We start from the raw sequence: 20,278 nt of genomic DNA, 5'->3' as shown, positions 1-20,278 counted from the left end.
CCAACCAGGGCTCAAACCTGGGCTGCCTGCACTGGGAACCTGGAGTCCTAGCCACTGGACCACCAGGGAAGTCCCTCCTTTGCTTTCAAGATGAAAAGAAGGGACAGGCTTCATAGGATTCATTACCAAAAAAAAAAAACTTAAAAATTTTTTTCTAATTATAAAAATAATACCTATTTATGTAGAAACTTACAAAGTACAGAAAAGCTTAAAGTAATTATCGACTGTAATTTCACCACTTCAAGAACATTTTTCTATGGTCATTTTTCTATGTATCTACCTGGCTTTTTAGTTATATGTATATATACGTATATGTACATACCATGTTTTTACTATGTTTTATTTTTGAAATTATTTATTTTATTCTATTTGTCTGCACTGGGTCTTCATTGCTTCATGCAGGCTTTCTCTAGTTGTGGCCGTTAGGGACTGCTCTTAGTTGTGGTGCAAGGGTTTCTCGTTGCCGCGGCTTTTCTTTTTGTGGAGCCACAGGTTCTAGGGCTCATGGTCTTCAGTAGTTGCAGCACATGGGCTCAGTAGTTGTGGCTTACAGGCTCTGGAGCATGGGCTCAGGCTTAGTTGCTCCACACCATGTGGAGCCTTCCCAGATCAGGGATCAAACCCATGTCCCCTGATTTGCAGACAGATTCTTATCCACTGCACCACCAGGGAAGTCCCGTATACTCTTTTTAAATAATATAATTTTGTATATACTGTTTCATAACCAACCTTTTTCACTTAATATATACCCTGAATTTTTATCATGTTAATAATTTTTATTTTGCTTTTACTATTTTTTATATTTTACCTTAATAGTACATCCATTTCAGATGCTGTTCATTTGAAAAACAGTTTGAAGTAACATAGGAACCCATTACAGGTGTTTGTAGTTTACTGATGGTTTTCCCCCCAGTCCTCTCTTACTACAGACAATGTGCAAGTGTCAGGGGAAGAGGTTTCCTGTGCAGAGATTGGGAAGTGACTTTGGGCTTAATGTTGCAGTAGTGAATTGTGTTAACTGAATGTAACCTCTCCTTTCCCCAGTAAACAGCGGGGGCAAGACAGCCTTGAGTGAGGAGTTTGCACAGGTGTATTCCTTGGCTGATGGGATTCGAATATGGATGGTAAGATGTTCTTTTGCGATTTTTATATATTTTGAGTTTTTCTACCATATCTTTGAATTAAGGTAAGTAGCTCTCTTCTCAAGAATATAACTTTAGGAATGTTTTTCAGAACTAAAGTTCAGTGATGCACATGGATAAAGGATAAAAAATAATTTAGGACCCTTGAAATCATAATTTGGTGAAGTTAGATTGTCAGAGTACACAGGAGTCAGTTGAGCCCCCCTTACTTGCCTTCTTCTGTACCCCAAAGGCTGCTTGGTGGAACCTAACCTGGTAGACTAGGAGAAGCAGCATTGCGGTAGATTCTGGGCAACTGATGATGGTTTTCGGCAGAGAGGAGGCCTTTCTCAAAGGAGAGGGCCTTCTGCATTTTGGAGAAGTGATTCTGCGGCATTCTTTGTGACAGCAGTGAACTTGGGAGAGCGAGACGCCCATTCGTAGGGATATTGTATTACCATATCGTCCCATACTACGGTGAGAGTAGACGGAGTAGAGCTGCCGTTATCAGCATGGACGGCGCTCACAAGTGTGACAATGAGCAAAACATAGCAAGCTGTAGAAGGCGTAGGTATGGTATTCCTCAAATAAAACTTAAACACTAGCCAGATCTCTCTGTCATGTACATAAATACACAGTAAAATTACACAAGTGCATGGAAATGATAAGTAAAGGAGAATTCTTTTTATTTCTTAGGTGTGGAGATGAGTAGGTAGTATTATTTATATATATTTACAACCATCTTAATTAAATATTGTATAGTAATTGAGAAAGCAATCTTAAAATCAATGCTGCTGCTGCTGCTAAGTCGCTTCAGTCGTGTCCAACTCTGTGCGACCCCATAGACAGCAGACCACCAGGCTTTCCCATCCCTGGGATTCTCCAGGCAGGACATTGGAGTGGGTTGCCATTTCCTTCTCCAATGCATGAAAGTGAAAAGTGAAAGTGAAGTCGCTCAGTTGTGTCCGACTCTAGCGACCCCATGGACTGTAGCCTTCCAGGCTCCTCCGTCCATGGGTTTTTCTAGGCAAAAGTACTGGAGTCGGGTGCCATTGACTTCTCTATTAAAATGAGTAGAGGATGGATAATAAGATTGAAAGCAAGAGGGGACTTCCCTGGTGGTCCAGCGGGTTAGACTCTGTGCTTCCATTGCAAGGGGCATGGGTTCTTTCCCTGGTTGGGGGACTAGGGTCCCACATGCTGTGAGGCCAAGAAATAAAAAAAGAAAAGAAGAAGCTTGAATGCAGGAGACTAGTTGTGATAATTAAATGAAGATGGCTTCTGCTACTTGGGAGGTAAGATAATTAGACTGTGTGATTGACGAGTATGGTGAAAAGGCAGATAGAATTTAGGACTGTTCTCGTGTTCCTGGTGGGGGTGACTTGGTGAGTGGGAAAAGTATTAACCAGAGTAGGAAGAATGGTCTTGGATCTGGGAGTGGGGAGCTAAGTTCAGTTTGGGACATGTTAAGTATGAGGACACCTAGGTTATCTAAGATATCTAGCTGGAGAATTTAATACATATAAAAGAATATACATCTCAAGGCAGAGGTAAGAATGACTTCAAATCATTGGTAATAGTTTAAAAAAAAAAATAGTTGCATTTTTCTAGGAACAGACAGCCTTGGACAAAGTCCCTGATGATGAGAACATAGTTGGTGCTCAGTGTTGACTAGATAGATAGGTGGAGACCCGGATGAACAGGATCTCTCAAAAGAAATTTAAAGATATCATCGTCAGAATGGTGGGCAGAGAATCAGTGTACTGACAATGTATTGACAGAGAAACCAAGGCAGTTGTTCAGTCGTGTCCAACTCTTTTGCGATCCCATGGACTGCAGCCTGCTAGGCTTCCCTGTCCTTAACTCTCTCACGGATTTTGCTCAAACTCATGTCCGTTGAGTCAGTGATATCATCCAACCATCTCGTCCTCTGTCTCCCCCTTCTCCCGCAGTAAAAGAAAGTGTGTCTGAAAAGTCAACTCCCACAGACAGCTAAAGTGAAAAGGGTTTGGCAGTTGGGACAAAGCATATTGTAGACTGCGCTCCTGGTTCAGCACAGGACAGACTGCCAATGACTGGACAAGATGCCAGCCTTCTCTCTTAAGACCCTGGCCTCCATACATCGTTGGTCTTCTGCCTGGGCTGTCAGCACCGTGGCACACACTGTGACCATTGCCTGTGCCGGTACTAGAAGCACCGTTCTCTGCCCAGCAGTCTTAGCCTCACTTAGAGGCAGCCTCACCTTCAGAGCAGGATAGAGATCAAGTTTTAGTTCAACCTCTGCTGCAAACTGGATTGTGATTTTTGGCCACACCACACAGCTTGTGGGATCTTAGTTCCCCAACCAGGGATCGAACCCATGCCACTTACAGTGGAAACACAGTGTCCTAAAGGCTAGTCCTAACCAAGACCTCACTTCATTAGTAGGTCAGCTTTAGGTAAGGGCCCCTCCATCTCCAGCGTTCTAGAATTTTTTTTTAAAGAATAGGATCGTGGTTACAAATCCCTCCCATATTAGACATAGTTGAAAAGGAGGTAGTTTTACAGATAGACCTTTAAGCAGCTTCAAATTCTGGATTATTTCTAGGACAAATGAAAGCAGTTCGGTCCTGTGTCCTCACCATAGGGCTATAAAGTTCTCTGGGATCTCAACACTGTGTGCTTTTGAAGTGTTAATAGTTTGCTGTGGCTGCTCTTCCTGCCCTGTCTGGACAACGTAACAATGTGGCTCAAACCCTCCCCCAGTTAGAGATGAAGCAGAAGTCCCTGATGAACCTGGGGAGTGAGGCAGAAGAACAGCGCGGTCCAGAGGCTGCTGAGGCAAACCCCGAGAGCCTGGGTGAGTGCCGGCTCCAGCTGTCATCTATCTCTGGGCCTTCCGTTCCCATTTCGTAGGAAACCAGCAACCCATCTTCTGGGTTAGTTTAGTTGAAGCTGTGTTTACCTAGAGAAGGTAACACAGGCACTAAAGGTCTTTTCCAAGAACGTGTCACAAATAGGGAAGTGCCAGTTGTTAATTGTTCATTGTGTGTGTGCATTAGTCGCTCAGTTGTGTCCAACTCTTTGAGACCCCATGGACTGTAGCCCACCAGACTCTTCTGTCCATGGAATTCTCCAGGTGAGAATACTAGAGTGGGTCGCCATTCTCTTCTCCAGGGGGTCTTCCCAACCCAGGGATCGAACTGGGGGCTCCTTCATTGCAGGCAGATTCCTTACCATCTGAGCCACCAGGGAAGCCCAGTTGTTCATTAGTATGATCCACATGGAGCCTTTTTTAAAAATACCTCTCTTAGGAGGCACCAAGTGCTTTTTGAGCTACAGCTCATTATATTTTTCAAAAAGTGTGTGTTTCTTGGTAATGTTATTACTTAAAACTCTCTTTAGTGAAATACACTGAAGATTTTGCAGAGGAAATAATGTGATGCTTGGGATCTGCGTGGAAATAACTCGGGGTTGTGGCGGGTCGGGGGGTGGGGTGGGGGTGGTGGTATTGGGAAAGACTGTCCTTGGATTGATAGCTGTTAAATCTGGGTGAGGGGTACATGGAGGACTCCTTATACTATTCTGTCTATATTATATTAATATGTGTGAAAATGTGCACAATAAAACTTTAAGTGTGCTGATAGTGTTAGATTTTTCTGTGTATAATGAGAGAAAATATGATTCTCTTCTCTCGCTAGATGTGTACATCCCTGAATTGAAGGTATTTCCTGTCCTAAATTGTAGACTTTAAGTAGATTATTTTCAGTTCCAAAGTAGGCAACAAGTTTCATTTGGAATTTTTTTTTTCATTCTCCTTCTTGCTTTTTTTTGCGTTCAGCGAAAGAGTGTTATCAGAAGAGTCTTCTACTATTGAAATTTTTGCCCACGGGTGGAGGTTCAAAAGAAAGCTGTGACAGGTCGGTGGCCGTGGATGACACAGATCACCTGCAGCCACTGGACAAGCGCCAGAGGACAAGCTCTGTGGTGGAAGAGCATTTCCAAGCTTCCGCATCGCCCACCGAAGCAGCACCCCCTACTGCAGGAGACCGGAGCCCCGGCCCGGACGTGCAGCCCACGCTGCCCCCCAGCAGTGGCACTCCTGCCTTGGAAGTGTCCTCCGTCCCAGCAGAGGAGCCCTCATCACCTTCCACTCCCACCCGGCGGCCTCCCTTCACCCGGGGGCGACTCCGGCTGCTCTCCTTCCGCTCAATGGAGGAGGCCAGACCGGCGCCCACGGTGAAAGAGAAGTACCCTGTGCTGAAGGACCTCATGGACTTCATTAAAGATCAGTCACTCTCCCACGAGAGGTGAGCACCTTCTCTTTTCACCTGCAGGTATCCAGTCTCATCAAAGACTCGAAGTTCATGTTATTCATAAAAATGAGCAAATACTACTTGGAGGACAGACCAAGATTTGTCTTAGAAATCTTCAAGAAAAAAGCTTTTTTTTAAAAAAAAAAAAAAAAGAGGTATTTTTTTCACTTGAGATTTGTACATTATGGTATATGTAAATTATATCTCAGTAAGGTACTATTTGGATTAAAGAAAAGAAACATTTGGTAGCTGCCAAAATAAATCTGTCTTATTTTAACCCTGGGAAAAATTTTGGATTTGATGTTTTCTGACAACATTACTTGTCAGTGAGCCTACACATCTGGAAGTGTTGCATGTTTTAATTTTCTGTCTGAAGTTAGTCCTGTTTACCACAGAGGCAAAGTTCCTTTTTAACTAATTAATTGTTTAACGTGAGTCACTGGGCTTCCAAACAGTGAGGTGATTTGTAATGTTGCTGAATAATAACTAAAAGTAGCAAACAAGATCCCTCACAATAGTATTTCCTTTTTACTAATATGGCCTCAGAACTCTGGGCAGGGGTCTGTTTTCTTTCTGCCCCAGCTTGCGAGTTTTCTGGGTGTTCCTGACTTGAGTTCTGTCTCCAGTGTTGTAAAGGTTCTCTCCTTGAGGAAGGCCCAAGCCTGGAGCATCCTCGAGGTGCTGAGGATCATCCAGTGTTGCACCGAGTCCCTCGGGCAGCCTCACTGCTTCCACCCGCCTTACATCCTTTTCCTGCTGGAACTCCTCACCTGCCAGAAAGAGTTTACCAAGTAAGTCCGAAGTGCGAGGGACCGAACCCATGTCTCCTGCTTTGACAGGCAGGTTCTTTACCACTGAGTCACCTGGAAAGCCCTGAACTGCTTCTTTCACACCCAAGTAAATATGTCAGGAAAATGGAGATAAGAGGAGAGGATTAAATCTGTAAAGAACACTTCCCATAGTACCAGGGACTCTGGTAGTGGTGGGAAGGGTGGTTTTTATATTAATAAGGAAAGATTAATAATAGTCATCTCCATACTCCTGGTGGGTGTCCTTCTTGACACAAGCAGATGAGTCATTGCTGTTTTGTCTGCTTACTTTCTGCAGTTGTTACATTTACTTTAGTTTCTCCACCATTTTGTTAGCTTGCTGCTGCTTCACTCTTTTCACGTAAGGAATAATGATTATTAAATAAATGTTTTGGCCACTAAGTGACTGGTCATGTCTTCTGTTTCTAGTTATTTTGGACACCTGGAAGGCTGTGGTGCAGATCTACACAAAGAAATTCGAGACACTTACTATCAGTTTGTTCTGTTTTTGGTCAAAGCAGTCAAAGGATTCAATAGCAAAAATGACAGGTATGAGAGAGTTTAATGTGATTTCTAGAGAAAAATAATTGCCGTTTTTTCTGACTTTTAAAGAAATGCATGTCTAATGTTAAAAATACAGAAAAGCACAAAGCATAAAATAAAAATAACCCCTAATCTTGCTATCTAGAGCTAGTTGCTACTGTTAACTTATCAGTATATTTTCTCCTAGCCTTTTTTCTCTATGGTATATGCAGTTTTTTAAAGCAGATGGGTCTTGGTTCATCTAAGAATCTGTAACCCGTTATCTCAGTTTTAAAAACTTGAAAGCCATTCCCCAGTCTCCTCCATAGTAAGTGGTGTAGACATAAACCTTAAATCAAATGGTTCTTCTCTGTACCTGAGCGGCATGACCCGGGCTCGTTGTGGCTGGCCCTGATCTTGCCGTTGATCAGAGCTGAGCAGTGTTACTCAGTCCTTTCCTGTAAAATTTCTCCTGTGGTAGTCTTGGCAGGGTGGAAACCTTGCTACTTGATGCTTTCAGAACTCTTTTGCTTAAGATGTTCTTTGAAGAGGGTTTGTATGGAGTCTGGGAAATTTGAAAAGATATCGTAAGGAACCCAAACCAGCAGTGTGGGGTTCCCTTCCGCTTTCCGCTGACAGACATACCCCGTCTCTGACTCCCACTGTTTCTGTCATCCCCGTGGGTGATGGGCAGCTTTGGTAACTTTCACCTTCATGGCCTCTTCAGGTCCTTGCTGCCTGCCCTGTCCTGCATCCAGACGGCCCTGCTGCACCTTTTGGACATGGGCTGGGAACCCAGTGATCTCACCTTCTTTGTTGACATTCAGTTACCAGATCTCCTCATGAAAATGTCACAGGAAAACATAAGTGCCCATGACAGCGTGATCAGGTAAGGATACAATCTCCAGTCTGCAGTTTCTTCAGGAACTTGTGAAGTTCAGGGGTCGTAGCAATAGCACAGGGCTTTAGAGCTCAGGCCTGGAGCCAGGCTCTCTGGGGGGTATCCCGGCATTGCCACGTCCTCACTGGATGACCTCGGACAACTTTTTAAACTCCTTTTACCTCAGTTTCCTCATCTTTAGAACTGGAGGTGATGACAGCATGTCCCTTAGAGGATGGCTGTGAAGAGTGACTGTGTTCTCCTCAGTGTTCAGCGTGGCGTCTGGGGCACGGTGGTGTGTATGAGTTGGTAGCAGTGGTGCTGTGAACTCAGCATGAGGATCCTCCTTGTTTGTGGAGATCCTCATAGAGCTTGTTGAATTGAAGAATCCTTTGCTATAGTTTTTTTGTTCTGTGTGTGTGATTTCCAGCCACTATAACCTCTTGTACATTGTAAGAACTTAAGGTATAAGGGGAAAAAATAGTAACAAAGGTTTTTTTTTTCCTTTCCACTTATTATTTTATATTATTATTTTTTAAAATATTTATTTGACTGTATCGGGTCTTAGTTGCAGCACACGGGATCTCCTTTGAAGCAGGCAGGATCTGTTGTTGTGGCACACGGGCTTCTCTGGTTTCAGCTTGTGGGCTTAGTTGCCCTGTGGGTTGTGGGATCTTAGTTTTGCAACCAGGGATCGATCCTGCATCCCCTGCTTTGCCAGGTGAATTCTTAACCACTGGACCACCACGGAAGTTCCTCCTTTCCACATCTAATGAACGTCTTTCCACCTCACTCAAGTCCACTTACACACTAATCACACATGTCTGTAGAAAGAGGAGAAAGGGGCAAGAAGAGCAAGAGGAGAGAGAGTTAGGAGGAAATGAACGATCTGAGTCAACACCTGTTTTCCCTCTCTCAGAAGAGATATATTCCCTCTCTCAGAAGTAGGAAAAAGGAGACAGAATATAAATGATCTCCTCATTTACCAAACCTCAGCCATTGCCTTGCTGTCAGAGGGCGCGCTTGGCAAAGGGAGGGGACCCGCAATAAGAGGAAGGGGTGGGTGGTCAGCTTTAAGCTATCAGTCTGCTCCTTGTTTCAAGCTTCACCTGCCGCTCCATGAGCCAGTCCTTGAGAGCAGGGACTGCACCTTCCCCACCAGTTCCCACAGCCCCTGGCCCAAAGCTCAGTGTGAGTAGCCCCAGAATCAGTTAGTTGGAACATGTCAACGAATGGATGTGTCTGTGTCAGTTGGTAGATGCTTTGCATTTGCTGTTGAGCAAATACTTTTGTATTTAAAATTCCAGTTGCTGAAACAAGCTATTGACTGAAATTATGGAAATCTGTACTTTTGCATCCAAGAGGAATCCCTGAGATTATTTGTTAAACATGAGGAAACTGAGGACCAGGGCCGAGTGCCGAGTCCAGGTCTTATAGCAGCCCGCGAGAGAGCCGAGGCCCTGGGGTCTCCTGACTCCCTTCGCATGCTGCTGCCACTCGGGTGTGCTGAGCATGTTCAGTTGAGACCAGTTTTTTGGTGCCTGGCACATCATAGGTTCACCACAAATGGTTGTTGAGTGGGCTTTTGCCATGCAGGTACAACCTTTCAAGCTCCAGTTCCTCACCTATTGTAGTAGGCTCTGGAAGGGCCCCCCCCCCCTTTTTTATTGGTATGTATCTATCAAACATTTGGCAAACCCTGGGGCTTTGAAAACCAGATTGCCCTCTTGCCTTCAGAAGTCTCTAAGAGCCTCGGGTACTAGACCAGTAGGACAGAGTCTGCTAACCTGCACTTGCCTTGATTATTGGCAGAGGCATGCTTTTCTCTGTTTATGTCCTTTTTTCAGCCAATGGAGTGAAGAAGATGAGCTTGCTGATGCCAAGCAGAATTCAGAATGGATGGATGAGTGTCAGGATGGCATGTTTGAGGCCTGGTATGAAAAAATAGCCCAGGAAGATCCAGAGAAGCAGAGGAAAGTAAGATCTCTCAACGAGGGTAATCTGAAGTGATTTGCTAGGAGTTTGGAGATGAAAGTCTGCATCGGGGCGTGCCAGCAGGCTCTCTCCTGAGAGGGCTCCAGGGGGCAGTCAGTACCCTAGTGAGTGGCTGTCACTGACCCTGGTCTTTTAACCCGAAGTTCCTAAATCCTGGCTTGACCACACTCAGGCAGTGGCTCCCTCCCTTAGAACTAGATTCACAGGAAATTGGCTCATGAGGCTGAAGTAAAATAATTAGGTGCCAGTTTATTAATTTACAGTGAGAAACAGAATTACTGAAGGCCCTGGACTCTGGTGTCCTTGGTACATACTTTTCCTGTAGGCAAGCAGCACAGGAAGGCACGTTTCAGTCAGAAGGCCCCCTGGTGAGCTTGGAAGCCACATATGTGCGCAGAATCAGCTGCCTGATTCCCACACATCATCAGGCTCAGCCAGCCTGCCACATCCGTCTCCACACTGGGGTGTTATCTGTCGCTACCACACTGCGTCAGGTGTCTGCTGCCTCAGATGCATGCATTTTTTAGCTTGTGTGCCTACTATGTGCCAGTTACCTGGCTCATGTAGCTTCTCTGTGGTTCTTGGATCGAGCACACCAACTTGGCCTTTGTGATTTTTCTCTCTTGTATGTTAATACCTTATTGGGAGCCATTCTTTAATCCTAAGGTGGCTTGGCATATTTGCTGTGTTCTACTGCTACATGCTGACTCAGTGATTTATGTCCCTTATTTCCAAGCCATAAAGATAAACCGTCCTGTAGGGACCTTGCAATAAAACTGTTTGCTCATGACACGGGGCCCTTAGTCTTTCCCCAGAAAATTTTTCTCCTAAAGTGCCAGCAAACAATGCTCCTCTTGCAGTATTTCCTGTATCTGAACCCGACTCTGTCCAGCCAAGTACCCAAGCCAGAAATCTGGATGTTGTTCTTGACCCTTCGCTTTCACTGGCCCCCATGACCAGTCAGCCCTGAAGGTTCCTCACCTGTGCCTCCTAATACCGCTCAGATCTGCCCCCCTTTCTCGGTCTCACTTTCTGCCCAGTCCGGCCCTTATCAGCAGTCAGGGGTTTGCTCTAACAGCCTCTGTCAGGGTCAGTCTCCGTGGCTCCAGTCTTGCCCACTCTGATCCATTCTCACTCAGTGACCAGAGGAGCTTTCAGAACGCTCAGATCTAATCATGCTACTCTTCCATCCCAGCCTCTTGCAGTTTAACCTTTCTAACTGTATCCGGTTAGCCCTGCTCCATAGTGTGCTCTACATTCGGAATTATTTCCAGGTGCACAAGCCCCTGGCTTGATTCTTTTGTGGTCTCCCATAGAACTTCCTATTGCTTTTATCCCGCATGCGCATCACCTTCATCCACACCCAGCTGATGCCTGTTTGCCCCTCAGGTCTCACCTGAGTAGTTAATTCTTTTTGAGAAACCTCCACGTGCTCTCTAAGCCTCCTGAATTTGGCTGTCCGTACATCATACTGTATGCTGTCATCTGTTTGAGGGAATTCCCAGCTCGACACTGAGCTCCTTAGTCTCCCAATCCTAGCACCTAGTACAATGCCTGGAGTGTTTTAAGTAGCTGTTGAAGGATGGATTGATAAATGAATAGTGGCCACATTAAGAGTCTGTTGGTTGATTATGTTTTATTTCACCTTATAGATGCACATGTTTATTGCTCGCTATTGTGACCTGTTAAATGTGGACATCTCCTGTGATGGGTGTGATGAGATCGCCCCCTGGCATCGCTACCGTTGTCTGCAGTGCAGCGACATGGATCTCTGCAAGACTTGCTTCCTAGGTAAAGTTCACGGCGTTGAGTGTGCCGTCCCCACAAGGAAGAAGCATTTCTCTCTCCTGTGATCTTGTTGTTTTTTAACCTCCCACTGTACAGTGACAGCACTGCCCAGCAGTGTTCTCTGTCTTGTTGGCAAATACGACCTCACTTCCCCAGCTGAGTGACAAACTCCAGAGCTCTGTCACCTGACAAGCTTCCACCTTCCACCTCACTGGATGTAGACACTTGATAAACGCTCAGCACCAGTGAATGTCCATCAGTTGAGTTTTCAGGAAATGATTTTTCCCTCTGAATCAGGCTGTTTACAAGAAGTAAAATACACACAAGCAAACTTCAGAAATTCTTGAATCCTCTCAACTCACAGGTGCTGAGGCAGAGCAGGTTGACAATAGTAAGCTGCTAAGTGCTGTTAGTGTGCATATCGCCTGGCTGTATAAAATACAGCCGCTGTCCCAGAAGCATTTACACCTGCGGCAGGAGACGGGACCTGCTCATGCAAGGTGTATTCCAGAATAGAAGTGTCTCTTCTGAGTTACAGATGAGCAGTGCACATTATTCTGGGAGAGTTCAGAAGGAGGGAAGACTGCTGTTGAAGGAAAGCTGGTGGAGGAGGTGGAATGTGAAAGTTAAAGTCACTCAGTCATGTCCGACTCTTTGCAGCCCCATGGACTATACAGTTGATGGAATTCTCCAGGCCAGAATACTGGAGTGGGTAGCCTTTTCCTTCTCCAGGGGATCTTCCCAACCCAGGGATCGAACCCAGGTCTCCAACTTTGCAGGCGGATTCTTTACCAGCTGAGCTACAAGGAAGCCCAAGAATACTGGAGTGGGTAGCCTATCACTTCTCCAGTGAATCTTTCCAATCCAAGAATCGAACCAAGGTCTCCTGTATTGCAGGCGAATTCTTTATCAACTGGGCTATGAGGGAAGCCCCTAGGGATGTGAATTGGGCTTTAAAGAAAGTTAACAATGGAGAGTGTGTCATCCTAAGACTGAGCGAGTCCGGGGCCAGAGGAGTGAGCTTCTGCAGTGTGTTTCGACAGACTTACCAGTGTCCACAGCTAAGTGATGGATTGAGACAAGGTGGGCCCAGGTTATGGGATCCAGAGATGCCAGTCTCAGGAATTTGAATGAGTCTACAAACAAAAGGGGAAGTTTTGCCAGCAGGGTATTAACATGACCAGAGCTATGCTAGAGGAAGCTGGTTCTGTCCATGTAAGAGCTTCCTTTAGGAAACCACAGTAGTGACAAGTGGATTCGTGCCTGGACTAGGTTTCTGGCCGTGGGAACAGAAGTGGGTCAGAGGTGAGGAACATTCAGCAGAGTGTGTGATGGGGCTTAGAGACCCACTGGACTCAAAGTGAGAAGGAGACCAGAGCTGTCAGTCTCTTTCGTGATTCACATTCTTTCTCACTCAGTGGGTCTGGGGTTATGGAGTCTTTTTATGATTCAGGAATGAAAAAGTAAAAGCAAGTACCTGATAACTTCTCATTGCTTTTTAACAAGAATACATCAATAGATGCTTAGATATGTCTGGGGAGGGTTTGTGGAAGATGGCTTACAAATTGGCATGAGGACTTGTGCTACCAAATGGAGGTCATAATGGGAATTGGTGATCTATTTGATCAGGCTCTGCATTGCACTGAAAAAGGGAAGTCAATCCATGGTACCACTGCTAAGAAGTTTCTGTGCCAAGAGTATCATTCGTATGCTGAGAACCACTGGGCAGAATGCACGGTCTCTGAAAGATGCCTGTGGTCCCTGACATCCTGAGCGATCTGTTGGGGGCAACTCTGCTTCTGGGTTTGGTTTGGGTTTGGAAACCAGCCCTTCTCAGAGCCCTTTGCCCAGTCCACCTCACGCTGCTGTTCTTCCCCCAGGTGGGGTGAAGCCTGAGGGCCATGGAGATGACCACGAAATGGTCAACATGGAGTTCACGTGTGACCACTGCCAGGGTTTGATCATAGGCCGGAGGATGCACTGCAATGTATGCGATGACTTTGACCTGTGCTATGGATGCTACGCAGCCAAGAAATATTCCTATGGGTATGTCTCACGTGACTTCCAGCCCAGCAAACTTTTTTTCATGTACTTGTTTGCTTTTTTTTAAAAAAATCTTACATTATAAAAAATTTCAAACATACCCACAAATAAAAAGAGTAGTACAATGAATCTTCACGTCCCCTTTACCCAGACTCAACAATTAGGAAGATTTTGCTATGTGTGCTTCGATTCTTTTTTTTTTTTTTCTTCTGCTTTGTTAAAGTATTTTAAAGCAAATTCCAGACCTTCCGTCGTTTCCTTCCTACATACTTCGTATCCATCTCAAAAAATTATGGGCATTTCCTCACATTACCAAAAAGCTATAAGCTTCACCCTGTGAAGCTTCACAAAAAGGAAGTCTTACTTCACTTGGTTTCCATGGACAGTCTTCTGGGGGGTGTGAAATCCTGAAGTGGATGGTGCAGTGTTTGTGTTCGTTCATTTTTCTGAAGAGAGGGCCAGTACGTATATCTTTAAATTTTCAGTAACAGCCTTAGAGGTAACTGACGCCCACCTGTGACTGTGCATGTGGTCCCCTGAGGTCCCATTCTCCTTTTCGGACACTCACAGGGGCCTTCAGGCCTTAAAAACGTCTTGCCTTTGCAGCCACTTGCCTACCCACAGTATCACTGCCCATCCAATGGTGACTATCCGGATCAGCGACCGGCAGAGGCTCATCCAGCCCTACATCCACAACTACTCCTGGCTGCTCTTCGCCGCCCTGGCTCTCTATAGTGCCCACCTGGCCAGCGCCGAGGACGTGGACGGCGAAAAGCTGGACCCACAGGTCCGCAGCAGCGCCGCCACCCTGCGGAGCCGGTGCCTGCAGCTCGTCGGGGACTGTCTGATGAAGGCTCACCAGGGAAAAGGTAGGTGTTCCTCAGGCTCGGAAACCAAACCAGCCCTAAACTGCTCACGAAGGAACAGCCGCAGCAGAAGTGAAACGCAGTGCTCAGTGTGGAGGCGTCAAAATCCAGTGTTCCACAAGAGATGCTCACTATGGATGGAACTTTATTTATTTATTTATTAAAAAAAATTTTTTTTAATTGTTACTGTTTTTTTTAATCTTTTGGCATGGCCCACAGCATGTGGGATCTAGTTCCCTGACCAGGGATTGAGCCTGCACCCCCTTCGTTGGCAACTCAGAGTCTTAACCACTGGGCCACCAAGGAGGTCCCCCCGGAACTTAATTTTAAATCTCCATATGCATTTGAGAGAAACATTGGCATTAAAGGAGCATTTAGTTTCTCTCAAATATTTTGTGAAGGTGGGAAAAAAATGAATAATTAAAACTCTTAATGTCTGGGGATAAATTATTTGAATACACCAGACTTTGCCAAAGGAATTCAGCCTTTTTTTAAAAAAACCAAAAACACCTGGAGTGCAGAACCACTTCCACACAACTGTGTTCTAAGTGAGAGCTATTTATAATGAAATTAGTTTGACTAATAAAATATCTAGATGACTTGACTTTACTGAGGGGTGCCAAGGAGAAGAATAATGTAAATGTTAAATTCCTGAAACAAATTTAAATTCCTTCCAGAATAACAGACCAACTCCTCATTCTAGTAAACATGAGGGAGTCAGACTTGGATGAAGTGGCAGTGGGAGACACTGGTGCTTCGGATCCGTCTTGTTAACTGTTTGCCAGAGAGAGAGAACTTAAAAATCTAGTTGTGTGGGGCTCTATAAAATTTTCATGTTTATGATTTCTAAACAGGCAGTCCTCTTGTATCTTTTGTCCTCTGTTAATAAAGCACAGGTGTCCCCCGCTATCGAAACTTCTAGTGTCTGAAGTCAGAAGCTGAGTAGATGCGTGGGATGGGGGTGGGGGGATTGGACTGAATACTCTGGTTCAGCCTGTGGAAAAGCTCAGCTATCTCTTTGCATATGGTAGTACAGTGATTTATGCATTTGCAGGGAATAACCCTCTTATAAAACTTTTAACCATCCTCTTTTTTGCTTTTCCCACATTTAGGTCTTAAAGCTCTAGCTCTGCTTGGTGTATTGCCAGATGGTGGCTCTCCTCCAGAAAACCAGGCCCTGCCAGTCACTGCACCCGCCCAGACGTCAGAGGAGCAGCCAGAGAAGAAAGCTGTGCAGGCTGCCGCGGAGCCGGCCCCCACAGGCCCTGCGGGGCCCCGCAGTGTACGTAAGAGTCCTTTCTTGGGCGCAGTCACAGGTAATCCCAGAGCTGTCGTGTGAGGGAGCGGAGCAGCGACGTGAAGGGTCCAGGTTTGTGACCCAGTTTGCCAGGGTGTGGTCCCTGTTCTGTCTGACTTTGGGCATGTCACCACATCTCTTCAGTTTTCTTGTCAGTAAAATGAAGGGAGAATAATAATAGCTAATCCTTAGGGTTGTTGTGAGGGTTTACATGCATCACACACACTGAATTAATGTCTAAGGTCCTCAAGGGAGTTTCTGGTGGTCCAGTGGTTAAGAATCCACCTGCCAATGCAGGGGACACGGATTCAATCCCTGGCTGCGGAACTAGAATCCCACATGCCATGGGACAACTGAGCCTGTGCACCACAACTAGAGAGAAGCCCTCACGCCACAACTGTAGAATCCATGCGCTCTGGAGCCCCGGTGCCACAACTCGAGAGAAGCCCGCATGCCAAAACAAAGACCCCGAGTACCGCGGCTGAGACCCAGCGCAGCCAAAAATAAATAAATACATAAAGTGCTTAAAGCAGTGTTCATGGTAAGTTCTATTGGTGTTAACTACTCCTGTTCCCTGCCTCCTGTGGTTTTTATAAGGATTGAGTAAGATTACCCACCTGAAGAGGTTGGTTCCTTCCTGGCCCATGGTGAACACTGTATACGTGAAACTATTTTTATATTCAGTCAACAAATAGGTGATACTAAGTGCTTAGTACTTACCAAGTAGTTTACATAGGTAGTTTATGAGACTTTACCTGTGCTTGTTGAAGTAGGAGAAAAGCCTTCCTGGATCCAGATGGAACCCGTGACAGTGACACTGAAGATCGTTTTGTGCAAGAACAGGCAGAGCATCCGTGATGCTGCCTTCAGAGCCTGAGTTGGTGCTCTCAGCGCCTCGGCTTTGCCTCAGGAGCTGCTGCTGTTTCTGTCCCCTGTCTCTGTCATGAAGGATCCCCGTTGGTGCTTATCGTTCCCTGGGATCCTGTCGTCTTTTAGAGGAGGACAAAAGCAGAGATGGCAAAAGCTTGAAAATTCCATTAGCTTCATTCAGCCAGAGAGCCAGCACAAGGACAGGCGATGTGATAACCTTCAAGCCTGTTTTGACCGCAGAACCCTTCTCCAGGCAGCACTGTTCCCATATGGATTGTGGTGGGACAGGGAAAACATTATCAGCAGAGGCAGGGTGAATCAGCAATCTTCTCTTCGCCTTTGAGCCTGAGAGTAATCATATCTTCTTTTGAGCCCCCAGCAGCTTATAATGTGCTACCAATCAGCACAGCACTCCTTATGTATCTACTTGTTCACTTATTTTTATCAAAATGGACTTGAATTTTTTTATTTAGTGGATTAAAAGCTTAGTCTTTATTATTGATTTTGATGCTCAGGTTGTCCCATGTTTGGCCAGTGGAAGCTCCTTCCAGCTGGCTTTTGTGTCCTTGGCTATGTCTTGATTATTCTTTGATCACTTCTTTAATTTTTGATACAGAAAGAGGTTTCAGGCTTATCTTAGGCTTTCCCTGCCTAGGGACTGGACTCATCCTTTTTCTAAGGAACCCCCAGGGCATTCTTTTGATTCCTGAGGTATCCATACCTTTTGGGTCCTCTTACCAGTAGCTGTGTGCATGCAGCGTACCCTGCCCTGGCTCGCTCTCTTAGTCTTCTTTGTGGCAAATTGCGGTTTCTGCATCTCCTGCCTTGGAAGGCAGAGTCTTTTTTTTTTTTTTTGGCTCTGCTGCATGGGAGTGGAATCCTGCTTCTCTGACCAAGGATCAAACCCACGCCTCCTGCCCTGGGAATGTGGGAGTGTGGAGTCTTAACCACTGCACTGCCAGGGAAGCCCCTGGAAGGCAGATTCTTAACCACTGGACTACCAGGGAAGTCCTTGGCTAGTGATTTTTTAAATTGTCTGAATGTAAAAAAATTTCTTTCACATAAAAGTTTACTCACTCTCCAATTTGTTTTTAGGGGAAGAGAGATGGTCCTAAGGAAGTCAGACCTTTAGATTGCAAGCAGAGAAGTAAGGCCAGTGAAGGTGTATCATTAAGGAAGGATCCTTCCTGCCCACCTCAAATTTCAGACTCACCTGCAGATGCCTGCACACCTACAGGACTTCCAGGTAAAAACTCTTTGACAATTACCTTGATCTCTTTCATTTTAAAATGCACACATACCCATCTCTGAATTATCTCTTGCACACAATTTATAACTGGTTAGCACCCGGGGGTGCGTGGTTTCTCAGTTCTGCCTCAGATAGTACTGATACTACTTTGAAAGTCATCCTTCCTTCATCTTGTTTATCTAATTTCCTATCTTGTTTATTCCCTGATTTACTGAGTGCCTTCTGTGTGCCAAGCACTGTGCTAGACTCTGGGGATGAAGCAGGGACCAGGTCAGACAAATGGACACATAGCTCCTGCCCTCATGAGGCCTGTGGCCTGGGAGGGTTTAAGACAGGGGTGCGTGCAACTGTAATTTGAGGTGGGATGTGCTTCTGTCCAGAAGAGAGGCCTGAGTGGGTGGTAGCAGTGATGGGGATCCGGCTTGAACAGGTTGTACCCACGTAAGGCCCTTGTAAAGAAGGCCTGCAGGTGGCCTCAGAAGTGCCGGGGTCTCTTGGGGGGAGGGGCACTCAGGGCAGAAAGGACAAAAGGAGCAAAGCCCCAGAGAGGAAACCCCCAAAGGAATTCAGGGAGAAGTCTGTGGGGCAGGTGTGTGGGGAGGAAGAGGAGGGAGTGGGAGCCCTGAAATGGGGACGTGGAGGGGTGCTTCACCCTGCAATGGAGGCCCTGGGCTGCCTGCTCGGAACGGCGGCAAGGTCAGAGCTGTACTGCAGGACGATTGAAGAGCCAGGAGATGGAGGTGCTGTGGACCGAGGAGACTGGCAGCAAACATCAGCCTCCTCCTTAGGGCAGCTTGGGGAGGCAGCCTCCTTCCCTGGTGCCCATTCTGTGACCGAGGCAGGGCTGAGTACCCAGCGTCCTGCCCTGTCCCAGAAGGGGCTGATGCTCATCTCTGCAGATCATGATTCTAAGTTCAGGAAGTGGTCTGATACTCCATGTCAATCCAGATCATCAAAACTCACTCTTGTCTGATCCCATCTGAGGATCAGCATCCTAGTCACGTACAGTTGCTTTAGCCATCAGGGATTTATTGAGTTGCTGCTATGCTCCAGAAACATTTCTAGGTGTTTGTGATACATTACTGGGGAGAGGGGGAATCTAGAAGGGAAGTCAAACAATAACCAACAAGTAAAAAAAGGATATGGTGTGTTAAAAGGTAATTAGATGCCATGAGCACAAAAGAGCAGGGAATGGAGAGGGCAGAGGGGTTCGGGGAGATGGGAGGTCAGGCTCAACATTAAAACAGGGTGATCGGAACAGGCTTCCTTGAGTAAGACGTGTTCAGTAATAGGTTTTTAAAGTCTCGATGCTGTAGTGGCACGGGGCAGTACAGTGATCTACCTGCGTCTTCATACATGCATGGAACCTGGCAAAATCTGATAGCTTGCTATTTTACAACTCAGATGCTGAAAATTCAGAAACGTCCTCTCAGAAGCCCATTGAGGAAAAGGCAGTTATTCCAAGCCCTGAGCAGGTGTTTGCGGAGTGTTCCCAGAAGAGGATTTTGGGATTACTAGCAGCCATGTTACCTCCCTTAAACTCGGTAAGAGACAAAATGGCATTTAAAAAAGAGAGAGAGAAAATAAATAAAAAGAGAGAAAGAGTGCATGAGAGGGTAGTGTTATGCATAGAAAAAATTTTTGGAAAGCCGTATACTGAAATGTTAATTGCAATCATCTGTATATCCCTGGGGTAAGAATATGAATTGAAAGTAAGATTGTAAGATGATGCCTGAGAATGTTTATTTTACAGTCAATTGTACCTAAGCCATTTGTGAAAGACACTGCATAATTCCCCTGGCACCAGGCCAGTGGTAAATAATACATGAAGACAATGGAGTGTTTAGTTGGTGTGGTTACCTAGATGTCTTATTGAACAAATTTTTCTCCTCTCTTAACAGGATCCCACAGTCCCCCTGATAGACCTGGAGCATGTGCTCCCGCTCATGTTCCAGGTCGTCATCTCAAACGCAGGCCACCTGAATGAAACCTACCACCTCACCCTGGGTCTCCTCGGCCAGTTAATCATCCGCCTTTTACCAGCGGAGGTAGATGCTGCCGTGACCAAGGTCCTCTCAGCCAAACACAACTTGTTTGCAGCTGGGGACAGTTCAGTCGTGCCAGACGGCTGGAAGACCACCCACCTGCTCTTTAGCCTGGGGGCTGTGTGTCTGGACAGGTAGCCACCCCCACTCTATCCCACCTTGGTGTTCACTTCTTTAGGTCATTGATCTGCTGTTGATTAATTTCAGTGTGCTTCAGTGCTATTTTTGCCCCTGTATTGTCTAGGGCTCTTTAGTGAGAACAGAATTAGTTTTATTAGCAACATTATCAACTGATATTAATGATGTACTTAAAACCCACATTAGAACAGCTGTTGCCACCTGGGTTCTGTCTGCTGATTCAGCTCTCTAGTGATTTTATATATTCTGGTTTGTTTTTTCCTGAGAGTAATAGGTACAGGCTTTGAGGTTGAAGAAAATAGATCTATTTTCATTATAAAAGCAGTGCCTTGCACCTTGTCAGTGTCTGGTGCTATTTCA

At 45.7% G+C, this 20,278-nt stretch overlaps 1 protein-coding gene across 2 annotated transcripts in view; it reads left to right on the top strand.

Moving 5' to 3' along the window:
- The window catches only part of ZZEF1 (zinc finger ZZ-type and EF-hand domain containing 1), a 94,846-nt gene that overhangs the window by 51,859 nt on the left and 22,709 nt on the right, over positions 1 to 20,278 (top strand). For both annotated transcript variants that reach the window (XM_061390747.1, XM_061390745.1), the window contains exons 27-40: positions 1,045 to 1,124; positions 3,867 to 3,960; positions 4,942 to 5,410; positions 6,043 to 6,207; positions 6,655 to 6,774; positions 7,475 to 7,636; positions 9,475 to 9,604; positions 11,275 to 11,413; positions 13,291 to 13,456; positions 14,060 to 14,322; positions 15,432 to 15,601; positions 17,582 to 17,732; positions 19,140 to 19,279; positions 19,637 to 19,914. In XM_061390747.1, coding sequence (XP_061246731.1) covers positions 1,045 to 1,124; positions 3,867 to 3,960; positions 4,942 to 5,410; positions 6,043 to 6,207; positions 6,655 to 6,774; positions 7,475 to 7,636; positions 9,475 to 9,604; positions 11,275 to 11,413; positions 13,291 to 13,456; positions 14,060 to 14,322; positions 15,432 to 15,601; positions 17,582 to 17,732; positions 19,140 to 19,279; positions 19,637 to 19,914 — 2,527 coding nt within the window. The remainder of the gene's footprint in view (positions 1 to 1,044; positions 1,125 to 3,866; positions 3,961 to 4,941; positions 5,411 to 6,042; positions 6,208 to 6,654; positions 6,775 to 7,474; positions 7,637 to 9,474; positions 9,605 to 11,274; positions 11,414 to 13,290; positions 13,457 to 14,059; positions 14,323 to 15,431; positions 15,602 to 17,581; positions 17,733 to 19,139; positions 19,280 to 19,636; positions 19,915 to 20,278) is intronic.

The sequence above is a fragment of the Bos javanicus genome, chromosome 19 (genome assembly GCF_032452875.1).
Source record: "Bos javanicus breed banteng chromosome 19, ARS-OSU_banteng_1.0, whole genome shotgun sequence".
Classification (NCBI taxonomy): Eukaryota; Metazoa; Chordata; class Mammalia; order Artiodactyla; family Bovidae; genus Bos; species Bos javanicus.
This window is presented reverse-complemented; position numbering and strand designations above follow the sequence as displayed.